Raw genomic sequence first — 22810 nt, forward strand, 5'->3', positions numbered from 1 at the left:
GTCTGAAACGGATAGATTTTTTCGTTAATTTAGGCATAATAGAATTGTCCTATCGATTTAAAGCTTTGCATTGTGATTACTGTAGTAGTTCGGTACGATTTATAAGTGTAGCAACTCTATAATGTCCATACGTTCATTTTAAACATGTTGATTTTTAACTTTTTTAACAACAAATGTTTATCAGATAAAATTATCCGATTGATCTAATTTTTTGGAATACTGTTTCCTAAGACAACAAAATACAATGTTATAAGCGAAGCATCTCTATAATAAAGTCCTAAAAACGTAAGTATGTCCTTAAACATTATCCTATTTTTAAGCAGTTTTTTAACAAATTTACTTACAATTTTGATTCGATATTTATACATTTATTTTCTGATTTTTCAGTTCTGGCACCCTACAAGTGTTAATGTTCGTTTGTCCTACCGTTTCAGAACTTCGCTTTATGGATGTTTTCATACTTGTTACAATTGACTTTTAACAAAAAAAGCGAAGCCTTACTATTAGGGTCAGTACGTCCGTACGTCCGAACTCCGTCTGGAACGGATAGCTTTTTTTGTTAATTTAGGCATTGTCTTATCAATTTATACAATTTATAAAGCATAGCTACTCTATAATCGTTACTAGAATGTAGGGTTGGGCCGGATATCCGGTGTGGCCGGATATCTGGTGTGGCCGGATATCCGGCCGGATATCCGGCTTTTTCAATATCCGGCCGGATACCGGCTCTATAATTTTTTATACTTTACACCAAAAATCTCTGCTTTTTAAAATCTTAAATGGCTATAATTTTCTTATTATTGAAGCTTGAAGAACATTTTTTCTGAATAAGTTTAACTTTATGTAAATTTATATAAGATTTCTGAAGAAATTTATTTTTTACTACTTTAATATTTGGTAATTTGGCCGGTTATCCGGCCGGATATCCGGTAATTTGGCCGGATAACCGGATATTTGCCGAATATCCGGCGTTGGCCGGATATCCGGCCGGTTACCGGATATCCGGCATTTGAAATCAGCCGGATATCCGGTATCCGGTATCCGGCCAAAAAAGTATCCGGCCCAACCCTACTAATATGTCCGTACATATATTTTAAACATGCTGATTTTCAACTTTTTAAACAACTAATTTTATGTTATATAATTGTCCTTAAACATTATCCTGTATTTCAGCAGTATTTTAATAAATTTACTTGTAATTTTGATTCGTTTCATACCTTTACAATCTGATTATTCAGTTCAAAACTCTAAAAATTTTAATGTTCGTTTGTCCAACCGTTTCAGAGCTTCGCTTTTATGGATATTGTCATCCTAGTTTTTACAGAAAAGGAACTTTCAATAGCTAAGTGGGTGGGAGATATCTGACACCTTTTTCCCAACAAATGTTCCCTTGTTAAGTTTAACCAATTAATTATATTACTTTCAACACATATTTTCATTTTTCTAGAAATATAGATATTTTTTGAATCTGAAATGGCTAGATTTAAAAAAAAAGTAAATATAAAAAAGACAGCCATATCGATAGACAAATAGAGAGATAGAGGACAATTAAAGTGTTAAAAGATTAACAGACAGATAGATAGAAAGATGGATAGACTTTTGTGATGGGAGGGGGAATGTCTTAACCGCATAAACCCCTGAATAAGTTTCTGTAACCTATTTAAAGTCACCCTGAAAAATAAAGGAATATTATTTATAAAAAGATATATTGGGTTGGAGGTAGAAAGGGAGTGGATTGGGTCAGGGGGGGTGGAAAGGGGGTAATCGTTATTTTTAGCTCGCTGCAAGTTTCATTTTATTAGAGAACACGAAAATCTGATGTAAAAGCCAAGTAATAATATGTCCATAGTAAGGTCGGCACTGGGCAGTTTCAATTTTAAATGTTTATAGTTAGGAGTCCCTTTAAAACTAAAAAATTTTAAAGCAGTATGTTTATATAAAGTATATACAAAAAAAATGTTTTTTATTGAACTTAAAAAAATCATAACCGGACATTACTGCACAAGAAATAGTTTTACTTAACCTAATACCAAATCATAAGGGTCCTAACCATTTTCAATAACCATTTTCAAACAGGCCTAAACTAATGATCCAGATGTTAGGACATACAGTCCCTATTTATCGAAAATGTTTGCTTTGACAATGTTTCATGGATCAAAAGTTAATAGTTGTTTAATATAATCTAGGCATTAGACTTTATATACCACCATCCTAATAGATTTTTAACGTCGAAGTTTTTCTATAATTAGGGTCGGTCCGTACTTCTGTCCGTATCAGTTAGCTCTTTTTGTTCATTTAGACATTGTCCTACCATTTTCAAACTTTGCATGATGATTCCTAGGATAGTAAGATACGTAGCAACTCTATAATTGTTACTTGAAAGTCCGTACTTCCATTTAAAACATTCAGATATTTAATTCTTAAAAGCGAAACTTTTCAATAATTAGGTTAGGTCCGTCCGTCCGTACTCCCATTCGTAACCGTTAACTCTTTTCATTAATTTGCACAGGATAAAATTGGCTTATTGTTTTCAAACTTTGCATGATGATTACGATGATGATATAGTTAGGTACAATTTAGAAAGCACAGCAACTCTATAATGTTATCAGAATGTCTGTACGTACATTTATTTTTAAGTTTTTTGACTACAATATTTCATGTGATTTAATTATCCTATTCATCTGGTTTTTAGAGTACTGATTCCTAGGACAACAAAATACATTGTTATAAGCGAAGCATCTCTTTAATCAAGTCCTAAAAATGTAAGTATGTCCTTAAGCATTATCCTGTATTTAAGCAATTTTACTTTCAATTTTGTTAATGCTTATACATTTACATTCTGCTTATACAGTTCTTGCACTCTACAAGTGATAACGTTCGTTTGTATTTCCTTTTAATTACAACATTTTTTTGTATGATATCTTTATCATATTCATTTGATTTTTTTAATATTGATTCCTAGAACACCACATGTAATATTATAAGCGAAGGATCTTCATAATTTTATCCTAAAATGTAAGAATGTCCTTAAACAGAATCCTGTATTTAAGTAGTTTTTCATCACATATATACAATCTATGTTAATGTTCGTTTGTCATACCATCTAAATTTATAGCTTCGCTTTTATGGTTGTTGCCATCCTAATTTTTTTTTTAATTTCAATTTCTGACAGCCATACTAACCATCAGAAGTCACCAAAACAACCTATAAATTTATATTGTTTGAGGTTGGGAAAAAATTGTTTTAAATATCCTTAACCTTAATATAGACCAAGGCGAGTCTTCCCTAAATTTTGTAGCCTTCAGAATAGCCGTTTTTAAGATCTAACATCATACTTACATAAATGAATTCACAGCCCGAGGTTAATTTTTTTTTACTTTAGTTATTAAAAAATATCTTAGTAGCAAAGCTCTTTAAAACTGGCTTTGTATGGCCGTTCAAAATTAGAAACATTATTTAATAACAAAATGTTTATAAAAAAAGCTATTCTATAATATATAAAGAGTGTTACAAAAAAACAATCGCTTCTCTTTTTTCAATATAAATCCATAAGTTTTTGTCAAAAACTTATAAAAAATAGTACAATTCATGCCCAAGCAATGAAAATGAGAAATCAACATTGAATTTTGAATTTACTCACCTCTCATAGTACTACAGCTCGAGTCCTAGCCCTTGTGGAGAATTTTTCTCTAAAATTAAAGAAGAAAAAAAGTCTTAGGTACTTTTAATCTTGAAGATAGACCCCATAATGCGTAATTTTTTTATGTGGCATGTGAAGACCTTTCTATAGACACCTTAACCAGGTTTCTAACACAATCCTAGTCAATTTGGCAAAAAAAAGAAAGGCCCAAAAATCAAGAACTAGGCAGAGCTGTCATGTCTCAGTGTATGATGGTTCTGTCTTTTTTTTCTTCACAAGGGCTAAATCTCGAGCATTAGTACTCTAGAGAGGTGAGTAGATTCAAAATTCAATGTTGATTTCTCATTGTTATTGCTTGAGCATGAATTGTGTTATTTAAAAGCGAAGCTTTTCTATATTGAGGGTCAGTTTGTCTGTCCGTCCGTCTGTAACAGTTAGCTGTTTTCGTTAATTTAAACAGGATAGAATTTTCCTATTGATTTTTAACTTTGCAAGCTGATTCATATAACAGTTAGGTACGATTAGAAAGCGCAGCAACTCTATAAACGTTACCAGAAAGTCCGGACGTCAATCTAAAACAAGCTGATTTTTAAATTTTTATGTTAAAATTATCCTTTTCAACTTTTTTTTTGATACTGATCCCTATTACAACAAGGTATATGTTAAAAGAACACAGTAATAGTGTCTGACTGATTATGACGTAACAAAAAAAATTAGCCAATGAGAGGCGACTATAAATTTTACCATTGGTCAATAACGGCCTCTCATTGGCTAATTTTTTTTTGTTACGTCATAATCAGTCAGACACTATTACTGTGTTCATGTTAAAAGCGAAACATCTTTATAATAAAGTCCTAAAAACGTCACTATGTCCTTAAACAGTATCATATATTTAATCAAGTTTGCAACAAATATACTTACAATTTTGTATAGACATATGCATTAAATTCAGTTTATCCAGTTCTGACACTCTACAAGTGTTAAAGTTCGTTTGTCCTTCCATTTCAGAGCTTAGCTTTCATGGATGTAGTCATCCCTTTTATAGGTTTTTGACCAAAACTATAGGATTTATATTGAAAAAAGTGAAGCGATTGTTTTTTTAACACCCTTTATATATTTATGTCCATCCGTCTGTATCTGTATAAAACTGGGGGAAACATAAATTTCTCGGCTGCTATTCAAGTTAAAGAGCCTAAAAATTTCATGAGAGGCCCTATACCGATGAGCTCCAGTTTTTAATTTTTTGTTCTGAGAGTCATTTGATTTATTTTGGAAATTTTAAATTACTTAGCTGCTATTCTATTTCTTAATCGATGAGCATCTAACTCTACTCTACTCTGTACGTCAGTCTGTTGGAAATGCTCTGATGGTCATTTGATTTGTATTGGATTTGTAAAGTTGTTTTGTCCGTTTGTCTTTACATCCTTTCTATGAGGCAGAAAGCTGCGACTAATTCTTAAACACATAATAGTTATTTCTGGCATATTATAAAAAGCTTTCTGCGGATTTGTAGAAAACTGGATATAATAATGAGATAGATAGATAGATAGATAGATAGATAGATAGATAGATAGATAGATAGATAGATAGATAGATAGATAGATAGATAGATAGATAGATAGATAGATAGATAGATAGATAGATAGATAGATAGATAGATAGATAGATAGATAGATAGATAGATAGATAGATAGATAGATGGATATATAGATAGTTAGATAGCTAGATAGATAGCTAGATAGATGGATGAATAGATAGTTAGATAGATAGATAGAAACATAGAAAGATAGATACATAGATAGATAGATGGATTAATAGATAGCCAGATAGATGGATAAATAGATAGTTGGATAGCTAGATTCATATTCAAAGTTTAATTCATGTAAATTTGAAAATAGAAAGAAATAGAATTATTCCTATTAAATATTATTTTCAGGGAATTCTAATGATATAATGGGGTGGTTTTAATAACTGCTTACTCCCTCTCTTAGACCTTTGTCTGAAACAATTAAGATAAAAGGTAGATGAATTAACCTAAAGTAATGTTTCACTATCCCTTCTTAAAACTTGAAAATTTTTTAAAATAAATAAAAAGCTAAATTTTAAATGAAAGATAAATGCAAATAAATGTGTGCTTATGCTATCTAGGACTAATAAAAGCTTAATTAATAATTCTGGGACAATCAAAGGGGTATTAGTAAATATGCGTATTATTACATATGCCTATTACTAGAGATCCTATAGCAGTATTGTATTAAACAGATTTTGTAAATTTCTATCATGAGCAATGAAATTCAACCCCCTGCCGCCAACCCCTAGCCCTTCGGGGCTCAAAAACCCCTAAAAATGAGCCTAACCTTAATTTTCTCAGAAACCATTTGATCAATAAGGATGATTTTTAAACTTAAGCTTTTATGCTCATAAACTAAGTTTTAGTTTAGCAGTTACCAGTAACCACATTATTAAAAGTTCAGATAGTTCTAGATTTGTTAATCCTGGTTTCTATGTCAGCTTTAGCGCCATCTTTGTTGGTAATTACACTTCCAAGGTAAGTGAACTTATCAACATTTTTGATATCATTACCCTCAATCTTGATTGTCTCCTGTGCTGTAACTCCTATGCTCATTACTTCTGTCTTCTTGGCATTTATGAATAGACCGAATTGTTTGGCAAAGTTTACAATTCTGTCTGTTTTATTTTGAAGTTGTTTGATACTACATGATATCATTGCTAGGTCGTCAGCAAAGTTTAAATCTTCTAGTATACCATGGATACCAAATTGTAGACCTCTTGGCCTGTTATTTGTTTGTCTCATGACCCAATCTATTACAAGAAGAAAAAGAATGGGGGATAGTATACATACCTGACAAACTTCAATACCAATCTTGAAGAATTCTGTAGTTTTGTTATCAACTGCTACACAAGCTTGAAAGTTTTCATAAAACTTGCTAATGATAGTGACAAGTTTAGTTGGGATTCCATAACTTCTGAGAATTTTCCAAAGAGTGTTTCTGTGTATAGAATCAAAAGCTTTCTGGAAGTCAACAAAGTTTATGTGTAGGGGGATGTTCCATTCAGCACAGACCTCGATGATGTTTCTTAAGGTAAAGATCTGGTCAATACAGCCTCTACCTTTCCTGAATCCTGCCTGTTCTTCTCTAAGCTTCTTGTCTATAGCTTCATCTATTCTTGCTAGTAGTACTTTACTTAAGACTTTGCTTGGTATTGAAAGTAGCATTATTCCTCTCCAGTTATCACAAATAGCAAGGTCGCCTTTTTTTGGCAATTTACCTTTGACCTTTGACCCAGTCATCTGGAAGCTTCTCCTTCCTCCAAATTTTCCCTAGTAAGTCAGTCAGGACCTTGACTGCAGTATCCAAGTCTGCCAGAAGCAGTTCTGCAGAAATCTGGTCTCCACCTGGTGATTTATTCAGTTTGAGACCTTGGATAGCTTTTCTTACCTCTCCATCTGTTGGAGCTTCTGTGTTAATCTTCAATTCTCTTCCAGGTTCTGGGCTGGCTGCTGTTTCTGGTCTATTTAAAACTTCTTCAAAATGTATTTTCCAACGTTTTAAGACCTCTTTTTCTGATGTTAGGGGTTTACCATCTTTATCTTTGACAACTTGACTAATATTATGGTTCTTGCCACTTAATTGTTTTGTTATCTTATACATTCTTCTCAAGTCACCTCTTTCTGATGCTTCTTGAGCTTCTTCTGCCAGTTCTTCAACGTATTTCTGTTTGTCAAATCTCTTTATCAAATCTCTTTAGCACTCTTCTTTATCTCTTTATCCTTAGAAGCATATTTAGCTCTAAGTCTTTCTATCAGCCTCTCAGATTTTGCAGAATTTAGTTTGGCCTTTATCTTCTTTCTGCAGTCTATTTTTTCCCATGTTTGGTCAGATATCCATTCTTTTCTGTCTTACTTTCTAAAGCCCAATACTTCCTCAGCAGTTCTGTTGTAGTTAAGTTTGATCCTATTCCAGGTTGCCTCCACTTCATTTTCTTCCTCCTCTAAGTCTTCTAAGATTCTGAATCTGTTCTTAATCGAGAATTCTTGTTTTGTCTGCCTGTCCTTCAGTTTGTCTGTATTGTAAACTTTTCTTAAGAGATTTTTCTTGTTTTTTGGCTGCTTTCAGACAAAGTTTAACAGTACAAATAACAAGGTTGTGGTCACTGCCAACATCTGCATCTCTAAAGACTCTAGTATCCCTTACTGACTTAATCCACTTTCTGTTTACTAGAGTATGATCAATCATATTCCTAGTTCGCCCATCTGCACAGTTATGGAATCTCGACCACAAAGATTTTTTTATCCAATCTTGACAAGTGAGGTATTTTTGGAAAGAGGAATATACATAGAAAACGCCTATGTAGATTAGAAAATCCGCAGAAATCATATTTGCAAGTTATTTGCAAAAATCTGCAATGCTAAATTTGCAAAATTAATTTCATGACTTAAATGACTTATTTAGAAAAAAATCTTTTTATGAAATGTGTTTATCTATAAGTTTAGAACATAATTAAGGCAAAAAAATTCTTTAGTGTTACTTTTTTCACCTTATATATGAAAAAAGCAGTTTCTCACAATTTATGATAAAAAAGGTATAGGAACAAAAAATATGTTTTTTCTTGATGTAAAGACAATAATTGGCATAGGATCTATCATCCTAAATGTAAAAATCAGATATAGACTCCTTTTTAGAGCAAATATAGTGCAAAAAGTAACCAAGACATTTTTGCAAAGTAAGAAAATCTAAAGAAAATAGTTCTTTTTGATTTTGATATACATATCAGATAAATGTATATAAAATTAGTGATCAAAAACAATAAAACAAGTTATAACTTTTTTCAACCCTATCATTGATTAAAATGCACTTTTAGGTTTACTTATTACCAAAGTTGCACATAAAAAATCTTTTTATTAAGTTATTAAACAAAATAAATTCAAATCAACAATTAGGCATTTTTTATAATGCAGTAGGCCATTTTGTAGTTGTTTTTTTGGCATTTATTTTGTTTAATTACTACATAAAAAGAGTTTTTATGCACTACTTCGATAATTCTTAAACCTAAAAGTGCAATTTAATCAATGACAGTGTTGAAAAAACTTATTACATGTTTTATAGTTTTTGATCACTAATTTTATATACATTTATCTGATATGTACATTAGGGTGGGTCGATTTTGGAATTTCACATTAGTAGACATTGGCAAGGGTTCCTGGGCCAATATAAAACCCTGTGAAACTTGAAAGAGTTTTTTTCATTCAAAAGTGTGCCCGCACCCTTATAAAACTAAAAATTGAAATTCCTTCAAACACAGGCATGTTGCATATCAAAATAACCGCATTGAAATGCTGATTACAGATCTGAAAACCGTTTTGAAAAATATTGATTCAGTCTGAAATGATTTTCAAATAACCTACCAAAATGAACATTTTTGACAAAATTAGCTGTTTTTAGGTACTTAATGAGATCTTATTCGAACTAGGAGCAATATTTTTCAAAACGGTTTTCAGATTCGTAATCAGCATTTCAATGCGGTCATTTTGATATGCAACATGCCTGTGTTTGAAGGAATTTAAATTTTTGGTTCTATAAGGGGGTGGGCACTTTTTATATCCCCCGCGCGCCGGCAGCCATAAGAGCCAAGTCACTTTTGAAACTTGAATGGGGCTTATCTTACATATATATGACTTCCACAACTTATGATAACAGTAAAATCTAAAAAAGGGGGAAATGGGCCCACCCTAATGTACATCAAAAGCAAAAAGAACTATTTTCTTTAGATTTTCATACTTTGCAAAAATGTCTGTGTTACTTTTTGCACTATATTGACTCTAAAAAGGATTCTATATCTGATTTTTACATTTAGAATAATAGATTTTATGCCAATTATTGTGTTTACATCAAGAAAAAACATATTTTTTGTTTCTATACTCTTTTTTATCATAAAATGTGAGAAACTGCTTTTTTCATATATAAGGTGAAAAAGTAACACTAAAGAATTTTTTTTTGCTCATTTCATAAAAAGATTTTTTTCTAAATCTGTCATTTAAGGCATGAAATAAATTTTGCAAATTAAGATTGCAGATTTTTGCAAATAACTTGCAAATATGATTTCTGCGGATTTTTTAATTTACATAGGCGTTTTCTATGTATATTCCTCTTTCTGAAAATACCTCACTTGTCAAGATTGGATAAAAAAAAATTTGTGGTCGAGATTCCATAACTGTGTCTGGAGATTTCCAGGTTAGTTTGTGGATATCTTTGTGTTGAAATTGTGTTCCCATTACAACTATTTCATTGTTAATGCAACACTCTAAGAGTCTATTACCATTGTCATTCCTGTCGCCAATTCCTTCAGTACCTAGTGCATCTTAATAGCCTCTTCTGTCTTTGCCAACTTTGGCATTAAAGTCACCATTGACCATCAGCAGGTCATGTTTAGGAATTTTGTGAAGTTCACTGGAAAGAAGACTGTAGAACTCTTCTATAACTTCATCATCCTTATCATTTGTGGGTGCATACACTTGGAAAAATGTAGCTTTGCAGTATTTGGAATCAAATCTTGCCCTAATCATTCTGTCGGAGATTGGTTCCCATTCTATTAAAGCCTTTGAGGCCTCTTTGTTTATGATGATTGCAACTCCGTGTATGTGGTGATGTTGGTTACCAGAGTAAAGAATTGTGTGCCCTGTATCTGTTTTCTGAAGTCCATGGCCAGTCCATTGAGCTTCAGCTATCCCAAGAATTGAAATATTGTACCTATCCATTTCCTTAATAACTTGAGCTGGTTTTGATGTTTCAAACATGGTTCAGACATTCTAATTTCCGAATCTGATGTTATGTTTTGGATTTAACCCTCCTGCCCTCAGTCTGTTGGCTTCCTTACGGGTTTGGCCACCAGTCATCATATTGTCAGGTATAACCTGACCTTGCATGACGTTATCTCCCTGAAACCATTTGACCAATAGGGATGATTTCTTTAACTTAAGCTATAATGCTAATAAACTAACTTTTAGTGTTTGAAATTCAACCCCCTGCCGCCAACCCCTAGCCCTATGGGGATCCAAAAAAAACCTAAAAATGAACCTAACCTTAATTTTCTCCGAAAAAAATTTATCAGCAGGTATGATTTCTTAAACTTAAGCTTTTATGGTTATAAACTAACTTTTAGTTTAGAAGTCATCCCCCTGCTGCCAACCCCTAGCCCTCCAGGGCTCAAAAAATCCTAAAATGAACCTAACCTTAATTTTCTCAGAAACCATTTGATCAATAGAGATGATTGCTTAAACTTATGCTATTATGCTAATAAACTAACTTTTAGTGTTTGAAATTCAACCCCCTGCCGCCAACCCCTAGCCCTTTGGGGCTCAAAAACCCCTAAAAATGAGCCTAACCTTAATTTTCTCAGAAACCATTTGATCAATAAGGATGATTTTTAAACTTAAGCTTTTATGCTTATAAACTAAGTTTTAGTTAAGAAGTTACCAGTAACCACATTATTCAAAGTTCTGATATTTTTGACTAAAGCTTTTATGTGTATAAACTATTTTTTTGTTTGGCAGATATATGGTTATATATTATAAAATGTGCAGATATTTTTAGAAGCGAAGCTTTTCTATAATTAGGGTCGGTCTGTACGTCCGTTTAGAGGGTTTTTGAGCCCCAGGGGGCTAAGGATTCAGGGTGGGGAGTGACTTCTAAACCATAAAAGTTAAGTCCTAGAAATCTGCTATAATGATCAAATGGTTTCTGAGAAAGTTAAGGTTAGGTTAATTTCTAGAGGTTTTTTGAGCCCCAGAGGGCTAGAGGTTTGCGGCAGAGGGGTGACTTCTAAACTACAAGTTAGTTTATAAGCATAGAAGCTTCGAAAAAGACTTCAAAACCATAAGATGTTCATACCCATAAAAGCTTAAGTTCAAAAAATTTACACGGTTCATCAAGTGGTTCCGGAGAAAACCCCCCCTGCCTCAAAAAAGCTTCAGTTATGTCCCCCTTTATCGTGTTGTAATATGTATTAACAATGATATCATGTTTAATGTGTTGATCTTGTAACTATGGCTGTATTTGTACTTGATTTAATCAGGAAAGTTGAATAATGAGAGAAAAGTACAAAAGGGAGATGTTTCTATAGATTTTATGGTTTCCATACACCATAAAAATTTACACCCAAATTGGCATATTTTTTAGTATTTTTAATAGTTTTTCATGAAATAGAAAGATATTTCAAAACTGATTACTTAGGTTTGTAAGAAAACTGTTTCAGCATCTTAGGTTGGCTTATGGCCAAATACATAAAAAAGTAACAGACTTTAATTGCTATTTGATATGGTAAATTGTGTTTTTTAGTAGAGATGCTACTCTATAATTCCAAACGTTGTCCATCTGTCTGTCCATCAGACATAGAAAGGGGGAAACATGATTTTCTCAGCTTCTATAAAAGATAAAATTTTTTGACAACATTCTCATTATTAAGGAGCACAATTAACTAATAAACATCAATGGCGGTTGGACCGCTTTTTAGCAGGTCTTAGGCTATTTTTGTTTTTTTCTCATTTTTCTCGATATCTTTGGTGTTTATGGTCCGATTTCCAAAATTTTTTAGTTATAGATATCAAAATTAAATTTCCTGCCATTTAAAGAAAACAACCATGACAGTCAGACTGCCTTTTTGCAGGTTTTTGGCTATTTTGAAATGTTTTACATATTTCCTGATATCTTTGGTGTTTTTGGTCAAATTTTAAAACTTATTTGGGATATCCATATCAAGTTTTTCCCATTGTTATGAGCATCTTTTATGTTATTTACTTTGACTGTATTCATTATACAAATTATGTGTTTATTTTCTCCAATAAATCTATTCTTGATTACGTATTCCCATGATTTTTTGTGCTCGCTACTTATGGATATTGTCATCCTTGTTTTATCAAACAACCAATGAATAATCTAATGTATAATTATATAGTCCGATTTTTCTAAATTTTTTAGGTTAGGGATATAAAAATTAAATTTCCTGTTGTTTTAAGAAAACATCCATGGCGGTCAGACTGCCTTTTAGCAGGTTTTTGGCTATTTTAATATGTTTTACATATTTCCTGATATCTTTGGTGTTTTTGGTCCAATTTTAAAACTCATTTAGGATATCCATATCAAAATAATTTTTCCCATTGTTATGAGCATCTTTTATGTAATTTACTTTGACCGTCATCATTATACAAAATATGTGTTTATTTTCTCCAATAAATCTATTCTTGATTACATATTCCCATGATTTTTTATGCTTCGCTACTTATGGATGTTCTCATCCTTGTTTTATCTTACAACCAATGAATAAAAATAAAAGTATGAAAACGGATATTTTTAATATAACCCATTTGCCATTGACAGAAATTAATAATCTATATCTTAATTTCTTCATTGGGTTGGGGCAATTTGAATAAGGAAAAAATATTTAGCGATTTTTAACAAATTATGCCTTAAAAGCGGTTTTTCCAAAGTACCTATTATTGGAAGATTTTTGGATCATTACCAATTTAAAGAGTTGCGCGGCTTGTGTTAATAGTAGAAAAATGTTATGCATACTATTAGAATTTTCATAAACTCTAGTTTTTGGAAATATATGTATCATATTCATGCTATTTGTATTATAGAAGCTACGTTGGAAAATATGAAAAAGGTTGAAAAGTTTTAAGTAAGTTGGGATATTTTACCACGTAGCTCCTAAATTTTACATAGCACAGGAATATTTCTTAAACACCCAAAAACTAGAGTTCATGACGATTCTGACGGTATGCATAACATTATTCTACTATTAACACAAGCCGCGCAATTTGAATTTTAAAAATTTACACATTTTTAAAATTGGTTATGATTTAAAAATCTCCAGATAATAGGTACTTTGGAAAAACCGATTTTTAGGGCATAATTTGTTTAAAATCGCTAAATATTTTTTTCTTATACAAATTGCCCCAACCCAGTAAAGAAATTAAGATATAGATTATTAATTTCTGTCAATGGCAAATGGGTTATATTAAGCAATACTTTTGTCCTATAAAAAAAACACCCTTTATAGTTAAAAGATAGATAGGTAGATAGATAGCCTAGATAGGTATTATGATTGATTTGGCTGATTCCCACCTATAATTTTTGTTCTGCAGAAAAGGGAATTTAGTTTATTATTATCTATAGTCCATTGTCTTATCTCTTGAGATCCATAGATATATCAACTTAAAGGGATAGTTGCATGAAGTGCATTTCAAAAAATTTATTGCAAGCAAAAGTTACATGTATACCATCAAACATATATAATATTGTATTACAGTAAATAACAAACAATTAGACATAACGAAATTAGTCGTCATGCTTTTTTTATGAATATAGCCAGTTATATAAATAACATATTTCACAAAAATACTATTTTAAGTCCTAATATTTTTAAACTACATGGTAGAATATTGAAATTTTTTCAAATGTATGCCCTATAAATGTAAAGGAGTAGTTTCACGAAATGCATTTGAACTTAATTTAGTGAACCGCATATTTTTTCCTAGTTAATGGGTTAAGCTACATTTATATGGCATTTATTTGAAAGAATTTCAATTTTCTACCACGTAGTTTTTAAAATATCAAGACTTGAAAATTGTCTTTTTGTGATATATGCAATTTAAAAAGACGATTTTCAAGTCTTATTATTTTAAAAACTATGTGGTAGAAAATTGAAATTCTTTCAAATATATGCCATATAAATGTAGTTTAAACATTTAACCAGGATAAAATATGCGGTTCACTAAATTAAGTTCAAATGCATTCCGTGAACCTACCCCTTTAAACCATTGAACAGGAAAAAATATGCAGTTTGCTAAATTCAAATTTAAAGGCATTTTGTGCAACTACCCCTTTAAAAAAAGAATTATATTCAACTCCATGCAGAAGCAGAGATTCCGTTGGACCAAAATATAGATATATAGATAGTAGATAGTTAGACATGTAGCTAAATAAATAGATAGATAGAAACAAAGCATATTCTATATGTTTTCATTATAACAAGGATGACAACATTCATTAAAGTGAAGCACTGAAATGGAAGGTCAAACGGACATTAACGCTTGTATAATGTCTAAACTGAAAAATCAGAATATAAATGTATAAGAGTTGAACCAAAATTTTAAGTAAATTTGTTGAAAAACGGCTTGATACAGGATAATGTTTATGGACATACTTACATTTTTATAGAGTTGCTTCGCTTATACCTAAAATCAGATCACATTTGTTGTTAAAAAAGTAAAAAAATCAACATGTTTAAAATGGACGTACGGACATTCTGGTAGTGGTTATAGAGTTGCTACGCTTTCTAAATCGTACCCAACTACTGCAGGAATAAATAGGACAATTCTAACATGCCTAAATTAACGAAAACAGCTATCTGTTACGGACGGACGGACGGACGTACGGACGGACCTACCATAATCATAGAAAAGCTTTGCTTTTAACAATTTTACTTTGTTGGTAACTATTCTTAAATTAGATTAGAGTAACATTGTGACTGTGCGTATGGGTGTGTGTTTGTCTTTCTGCCTGTGTGTACCAAGAATCTCGCTAACCACTGGACCATTAGTTCTCTTTCACATTGTTGCTTTTGTAGGTCTTTTCTAAATGGAACCACAACCCTCCAAAGAGAAGGGGGGGGGGGGTTAAAAGGAGTGATTACGCTCAAAATTATCCATAATTTCAAAACTTCTATTCTTACAGTTTATTTAATTGTAGCAAATCTAGGAACACCGTAAAAGTGTCTCAATATGACGTCAGAAAAAATTAACAATTAACCAATGAGAGGCTGCTATATATTTTACCATTGTGAATACTGGCTTCTCATTGGTTAATTGTTAATTTTTTCTGACGTCATATTCAGACACTTTTACGGTGTTCAAATCTAGGCTATTACTCACTTGAAGTTAGATCTTAATCTTTTTAAAATATATTTAGTCTTAGATAATTAGATAATAAACAAAGATAAGTAGAAATAGTTATATCTGCAGCAAAAGTTTTTAGTAGCTGCACTTCTTTAATAAGAAGAAAATAATCTCTCCATGTAGGGGAGACTGTACTGGGTATGTATGGCCAATATTTGAATAAAGCTGAAATAAAGTAGAGTTGCTGCGCTATTTTTACTCAAAAAAAGTATCCTATAATTGGATGATAAGAAAAATGTTTAAGTTAATTTCAAATAGAAATAAAAATTTAACAAATATGGAACAGTTTTAGCTGGAAAATAAAGATAAATAAATGATTTTAAAATTAGATGTTTTATAAATACAAATTATACAGTAATACAACTTTTTATTATAATATTTAAATGGGATTTTTTTTGTATGTATACTATAACAATGGTTTAATGCTTTTCACACAATCTCTCAAAAGTGCAGGTTCTATTGGCTATAACCCATTAGATAAGAAATTAAAGTTTTTTTTGTTTCAAGCAAAATATCTTGGAAATGGGATATCAAACTTTATAATCCATTTTTCACGTATCAAAATTTCATAGCTAAAACATACAGATACTATATTACTTTTTACTTTATTTTTAGAATATATGTAGTTTTTGGAAATGTCCTTTGGCCCCATGTATTGATATTTCAGGGATTAAGTGGACGATAGGCTACATTTTTCACTGGTACCCAAAGCTTTCTAACTACGTTATTTATTTATTGAATCAAAACTTTGGGTATTTTTATTGATTTTTTATATGATTGTATCAAACTTTTTAACGTTTTATTTTAATGTGCAGAAGGGGTAATTTAGTTTATCATTATTGGAAATGTTGTTTGTCAATGTTGAAGATTATTATATCCTCCCTGTCCCTTTTTTCACACGTTTCATTTTGTGTTTTAGTATCAAATAATTCAGGAAAAAAGGAAAAAATACAAGAGAAAGATTTTGGTATTTTTATGATGAAAGGTATAAACTATATTTTATTTCATAAATCTTTAATTTAGACCAGAACAGGTTTAAGGCTATTTTACCCAGAAATATAGATACATACTTCTTCTTTTCAAATGTTTATTTTTAAAAATTTAACTAATTGTAATAAAAATGTTGTTACTAAGTATTGGATATTTATTCCTGGTCACTTTACTGTTAACTTCATCCATGAATATCTTGTAGGAAAAGTCCCCCGGGGAGTGTGTGAACTGTTTTTTTGACCTTTTATCCCACGTAAATTAATTAAAGCATAATACTCTTTTTTTTTGTATTTATTTAAACTTTGATTTTTATTTATTTTTAACAGATTTTGAAAAGTTTTTCATGTATGAAAAAAAGTTAAAGATATGTTTTTAAAAGGGATAGGGAAACATTTACTTTAGTATAATACATTTACTTTCTTAAGCATATAATTGTTGAATTAAAGATACATTTGTATCATTGCCATACATAGTTAAGACTTTCAGACAAAAGTCTAAGGGAGTGGGAAGGCAGTAATCAAAACCACCCAATGACATCATTAAGATTCCTTGAAAATAATTAAGATTAACAGGAAACATTGGACAATTAAACTTGACATTTGTTGTGTGTCTTTAAAACTTTAAAACAGTGTGGTTGACAAAACAGCACAAACTTTAACTACCTTTTGCTTCACTCCTATTATTTCACATACCCACTTTGGCAATTACAGGGTGCGCCACATAAAACCGGACTTTTTCTAAATTGTAAACAAATTAACATAAAATCGTCAATTTAAAAGATTTTATTAAATTTTAAAAACTGGGAAGCAAACTAGGTATATGACTATTAGATCATTGAATAAAATCGCCGCCATCATCAATCACCGCCTCTACCCGTCTCCTCAACCGCCGGCAGTGCCAGGTCAAAATGTACCTGTCCAAGCTGGCTAAGTTCTCTTTAATAGTGGCAATGAGGGAGGTCTTTGTGGTATAAGCACGTCTATTGGTGCATGCTTCGAAGTAGCTCCAGGACCAAAGGTCCATTGAATTAAGATCGGGCTGCTGGGAGGCCACATTTCCTTAGGATTGTGAGTAACCGCAGGATCTAAATTCACCCATCTTTCAAGCTACCCTTTGATACGGAGGCCTTTATTTGGACCACAGTTGAGCTAGAACGACGTTCTATACCTTTTTGGAAATGGCATGAAGATTCAGCTAGGGTTGTCAGCGCAATCCATAGTCTAAAATGAGTTTTTAAGTTCCATATGGGTCTTTAACGTCGAGAACCGAGAAATTTTCACGATTTTACACGATTTTTGACGTTTTTGACATCTCTAAATCTGCCACGTTTCACTTTGCCGAAGTATTACAGCTAAGCCATTTTAGATAGAGAGCTCTAGTCTTTTCTAGTGTCTTACTTATGTATCTAACAGTATCCCCAGCAAGTTACATAACTCTACCTCATCTACAGATGGGCTGAGGTCCGATTTAGTGGGCCATAGTCGAGAATCCAGATTATATCACCAGCGCATTTCGAATCTGCCTTGTTGAACATAAGCGCGGCCAGCTCGGAGTATAAGCCCATCTTCGTCCAAAGATTTTTTTGTGCTAAAAGTTCATTACCTAAGGTTTTTATAGTGGGGTCAAACGTCCAGATTGGTCAAGTAGTTTTGACGCTATGACCGTTTAAAAAAAGTCCGGTTTTATGTGGCGCACCCTGTATTTTTTTATGCGTTAGCACTTAGCCTTTCCATGTTCTGTCTATAACACAAGAAACCATAATATTTTTTTTTAATGTACCCTTTTTATTACTTTACAACAGCTAGAAGTTTTATAGTTATGAAGGGACACTTGGCAATAAATATTTGAGTTTAAAACAACAATTTGTTAAATATCTTACTTTCAATTTCTTATTAACTTATTAAACTTCTATTTGTTCAGCAGTTATCGAGATCTTATGCTACACACTAACAGACAGATGTTACTTGCTTAAAAAGATTTAGCATTTTACAATTATCCCGGGGCCTGTGAGAGATAGAAAAATCGAAATATAGATACATAGAAAGATAGATAGATAGTCCGTTTGATGGATAAATAGATAGTTAGTAAGCTAGCTAGCTAGATAGATAGATAGTCCGTTTGATAGATAGATAGACAGTCCGTTAGATAGATAGATAGATTGATAGATAGATAGATTGTCCGTTAGATAGATAGATAGTCCGTTAGATAGATAGATAGATAGTCCGTTAGATAGATAGATAGTCCGTTAGATAGATAGATAGTCCGTTAGATAGATAGATAGTCCGTTAGATTGATAGATAGTTCGTTAGATAGATAAATAGATAGATAGTCCGTTAGATAGATAGATAGATTGTCCGTTAGATAGATAGATAGTCCGTTAGATAGATAGATAGATAGATAGTCCGTTAGATAGATAGATAGTCCGTTAGATAGATAGATAGTCCGTTAGATTGATAGATAGTTCGTTAGATAGATAGATAGTTCGTTAGATAGATAGATAGATAGTCCGTTAGATAGATAGATTAGATAGATAGATAGTCCGTTAGATAGATATATAGATAGAAAGATAGATGATTTTCTTAGTGAAAGAAATTTTTTGATGAAATCAGTCCATAAACAAGGAATTTGAGTTTAGTGGTTTAGAGAGTCATTCTAGGTAAACTACGATATCAGATTTGGAATCTCCAATGAATATCCAGGTGAAAGAAAAAAAATTGGTTGAAATTGGTCAATAAACAAGAAAGTTAGGTTTAATGGTTCAAAGATTCATTTTAGGTAAACTCCAACCAAACTAGAAGCGATCATGACAAGTTTAGTGATTTTTTAACTTAATAATTTGAAAAATTTATTTTTATTGATTTTCCCTTATTTAAAAAAAATTTCATTTTCCTCGAAATCTGAGAATAGTAATTAATCAAAGGAATTTATTGAAAAAATATATGTGAAAAAATCACTAAAATTTCAAAAAATCTTGAAGCCGGCTGCAATTTTATATATGGAGTTTTACTATATAAATACTAAGAAATTTTACTTAATAGCATATATTCTCTCGTTTCCGAAGCCACTTTTTTTCACAGCCGGCTTCAAAGTAATATATGTACATAAATATATCGTAAATTAAGATCCTAAAGAATCAAAGCATCAGTAACAAAAAAACATAGAAAAGTGGATAATAATAGAATTAATATTATCTATCCCTTTAGTAAAGTATCCAAACTTTTCAACCAATAAATCTAATCTACAGTAGCGGTAATTTTGTTCATCACAATTGGAATGTACAATTTACATCGATATATTGCACATTAAGATATCTAAAGTATCTGGCACCGAATGATGTATTGTACATTTATGAATGATTAGCGGCTACGCCCCTAGAGGCCTCTGGGGGCACTTGAGGACTCAGGAAGGATGAGTTAAATTGGATTTCTTTAAAAAAGTAGGCGCGATTTATCTTGGGATGGTGGTGGTACCCTATCATAAAATAGTTTTAAACCTACCCAGGACCTATGAGAAGCTACCCTATAAAGGAGAACCCTAACGGTTCGGCGGTTAGCAAGATCTTTGGGTACAAGAAGACAGACAAACAGACAGAAAGACATCCTGTTACTTTATTATAAGGATATTATTAATATTATCCCCATAGTGCAAAGAGCTAAAAGTTAAACACATGATTATGAAATTTTAAGGCTTCCCTGCAGCTTTCTATAATCAACACTAATCTTTCTACAAATATTTAGTTAGACAATATTTTTGGCGTTGACAACATTCATTTTTTAATAGCGCAACTATTTATTTCACTAGTCCCCAAAGTTTTATAATAACGTTTTCTTATTGGCTTTGGGGACTTCAGTTTAATTTGACTTCATTAACTTGAGTGTTGAAGCGTTTCACCAACTAATATTAATCTAAGAAGGGGTAATTTTGTGTATCATCATTGGGGATGGTCATAAATGAATCGGCCATTGTCTTTTTTTTAGATCCCTGTAGCTTTATGCATACTTATGATAAAATTTATTTTTGTGATTTATAATTGGTTGTTTCATTAAGTTGAGTGTTGAAACAAACAATAAAAATCTACAGAAGGGGTAATTTAGTTTATCATAATTGGGGATGTACATAGATTTATCGGCCATTGTCTTTTTTTTTAGATCCCTGTAGCTTTATGCATACTTATTATAAAATTAATTTTCCGATACTGTATAGATAATCAATACTTATGCTTCCTATCATATTATTAACCCCAAGTACAATTAGTCAGGGTAATAAAGGGATAAGACAATCGCCGATAAAGTGATTTGCATACCTAATCATAATACACAAAATTATCCTTTCTGTAGATTATAATTAATGATTGAAACGGTTTGACACTCAATTTAATGAACCAACTAATCAAAATTCAATAAAAGTCTCTAAAGTTGTTGAGCCAACGAATAAGGAAACTTTTTTTGTAAAAATTTGAGGACTAGTGTGATAAACAGCCCAATGTCCCCTCCCTCTCTGACAATTATTTATCTGCGTTATGGGAAAAAATACTTTAATATGTTTTTTCCTTTTTTTTGTCCGTTCGTCTGTCCGTCTGTACTCTATCAACTGTTATATTTTAGCAAGACTTTTAATTATTTTTGTTAATATTGCATCAATTTCGAACATTTCTCAGAAAAATATTAATATCTTTTAGGAAGCTTTATATTTTATAAATCATTTCCATAAATTTTTGAAAAAGCAGCTTTTTTGTTTGTTTTAAAAAATATGTAGATGAAGGGGTAGGTTGTTTATTGCTGAATGAAATAATAGTTATTTCTCGCATCATATTATAAACGGCTTTCCGCGGATATAGATTGTACAATTAAATCATTAAAACTAGTTTTTTTCCCTCGAGGTGCCGAAGGCACCGGCTAAAAAAACTGGTTTTAATCTATTGATTGTTCATTTTTATATTCGTAGAAAACTGGATATAATACGATGCTAGACATCGTTTTTTCGTATGGATGAGAACCGGTTCCTATCCACCGGATTCGAATGAATACGAGGAAATTCTTGAAATGATTTCTTGGCTTCATTGACTACTTTACATCAGGGAGAGAGAAGATAATGGGCTGTTTATTACACTAAACCCTAAAGTTTTATGATAAAGATTTCTTATTCGTTTGCTGAACAACTTGGGAGACTATCATTAAATTTTCGATTTGTTGGTTCATTAGGTTAAGTGTCCTAAGATTAACTGATGACTACTTAATATATGGTGCATTATTTGCCAAATGTACCACTTTCCTGCACTACCTCTCCGATTTTGTTAATACACTATATTTTGGTCCGTTGGGTCATTCAAGGATGCTGGATGGCCAAAAAAAAGTTTCAGAGTCCCTGGATGTCTAGATATCTAGCTATCTATGAAGGTAGGTAACAAAAATGTAAAAAACACCCATTTTTTCACAATTTTAAAAATTAATTTTTTCATCAATCTTACATCCAATCTATACATTTTATACACCAAAATGATCGTTTATTCATGTAAAAAGCGCACATAATGCTATTTTGGCCAAAACTCTAATTTTACAGGGTGTCCAACAAAAAGTGTATTTTGGATATCTAGCGTAATACCCAAAATACCTGTCCGAAAAAAATCATTTTTTTTTGCTTAAATCCTGTGTTTTATCTGTGTGCATATGTGGTATATAACGGTTCAGACCACCCGGGACTATAAGGTTGTCAAATTTCACTTTGGGACACCCTGTAAATGTGATTTTTGCGTCTGTAGAGCTAAATCTTGGTCCAAATTGGCTATTTTTTTCAAATTACTCTTATATGTGTCTTAGTATGTTTGGCCATAGTGTTTTCTGACCAGATCAATATTTTCATATTTTTTGGACACCCTGTATTTTCAAAAAAAGAGAAAAAAAAATTTTTGTTTTTTTTAAATTTTTTTTTCTATTTTAAGTTACTTAAAACTGTCATATAGATACAGATTTTGACTAATAACAATAATATTTGCCTATTTTACAATTTTTTACACTTTTGGGACACCCTGTGCATGTTTTTGAAAAATGATGGTTTTTGCCCATTTTTGGGGGGAAGGAGTCGTTTTAGGGCCATAGACTATTTCTTCATTTTTGTAGAACTTTTTAAGACACGTCATTTGTTATTTATGCAAAAACCGCAAAAACCGAACCGTTTTGCCGTTATTCACCGCCAAAGGCGGAATT

General features: G+C 31.6%; 2 protein-coding genes across 2 annotated transcripts in view; both read right to left on the reverse strand.

The window, feature by feature from the left end:
• The window catches only part of LOC145303806 (furin-like protease kpc-1), a 308581-nt gene that overhangs the window by 86907 nt on the left and 198864 nt on the right, over positions 1-22810 (reverse strand). The gene's annotated exons all lie outside the window — the stretch shown is intronic.
• LOC145304488 (uncharacterized) lies at positions 6111-10418 on the reverse strand. Its single transcript, XM_080146371.1, has 4 exons — positions 10067-10418; positions 7567-7726; positions 6932-7390; positions 6111-6738 (listed from the first exon to the last, which is right to left on the reverse strand). The coding sequence occupies exons 1-4, from the start codon at positions 10416-10418 to the stop codon at positions 6111-6113; spliced, it is 1599 nt and encodes a 532-aa protein (XP_080002497.1).

This window comes from Acartia tonsa, chromosome 13, assembly GCF_053477335.1.
Source record: "Acartia tonsa isolate MP-2025a chromosome 13, ASM5347733v1, whole genome shotgun sequence".
Taxonomy (NCBI): domain Eukaryota; kingdom Metazoa; phylum Arthropoda; class Copepoda; order Calanoida; family Acartiidae; genus Acartia; species Acartia tonsa.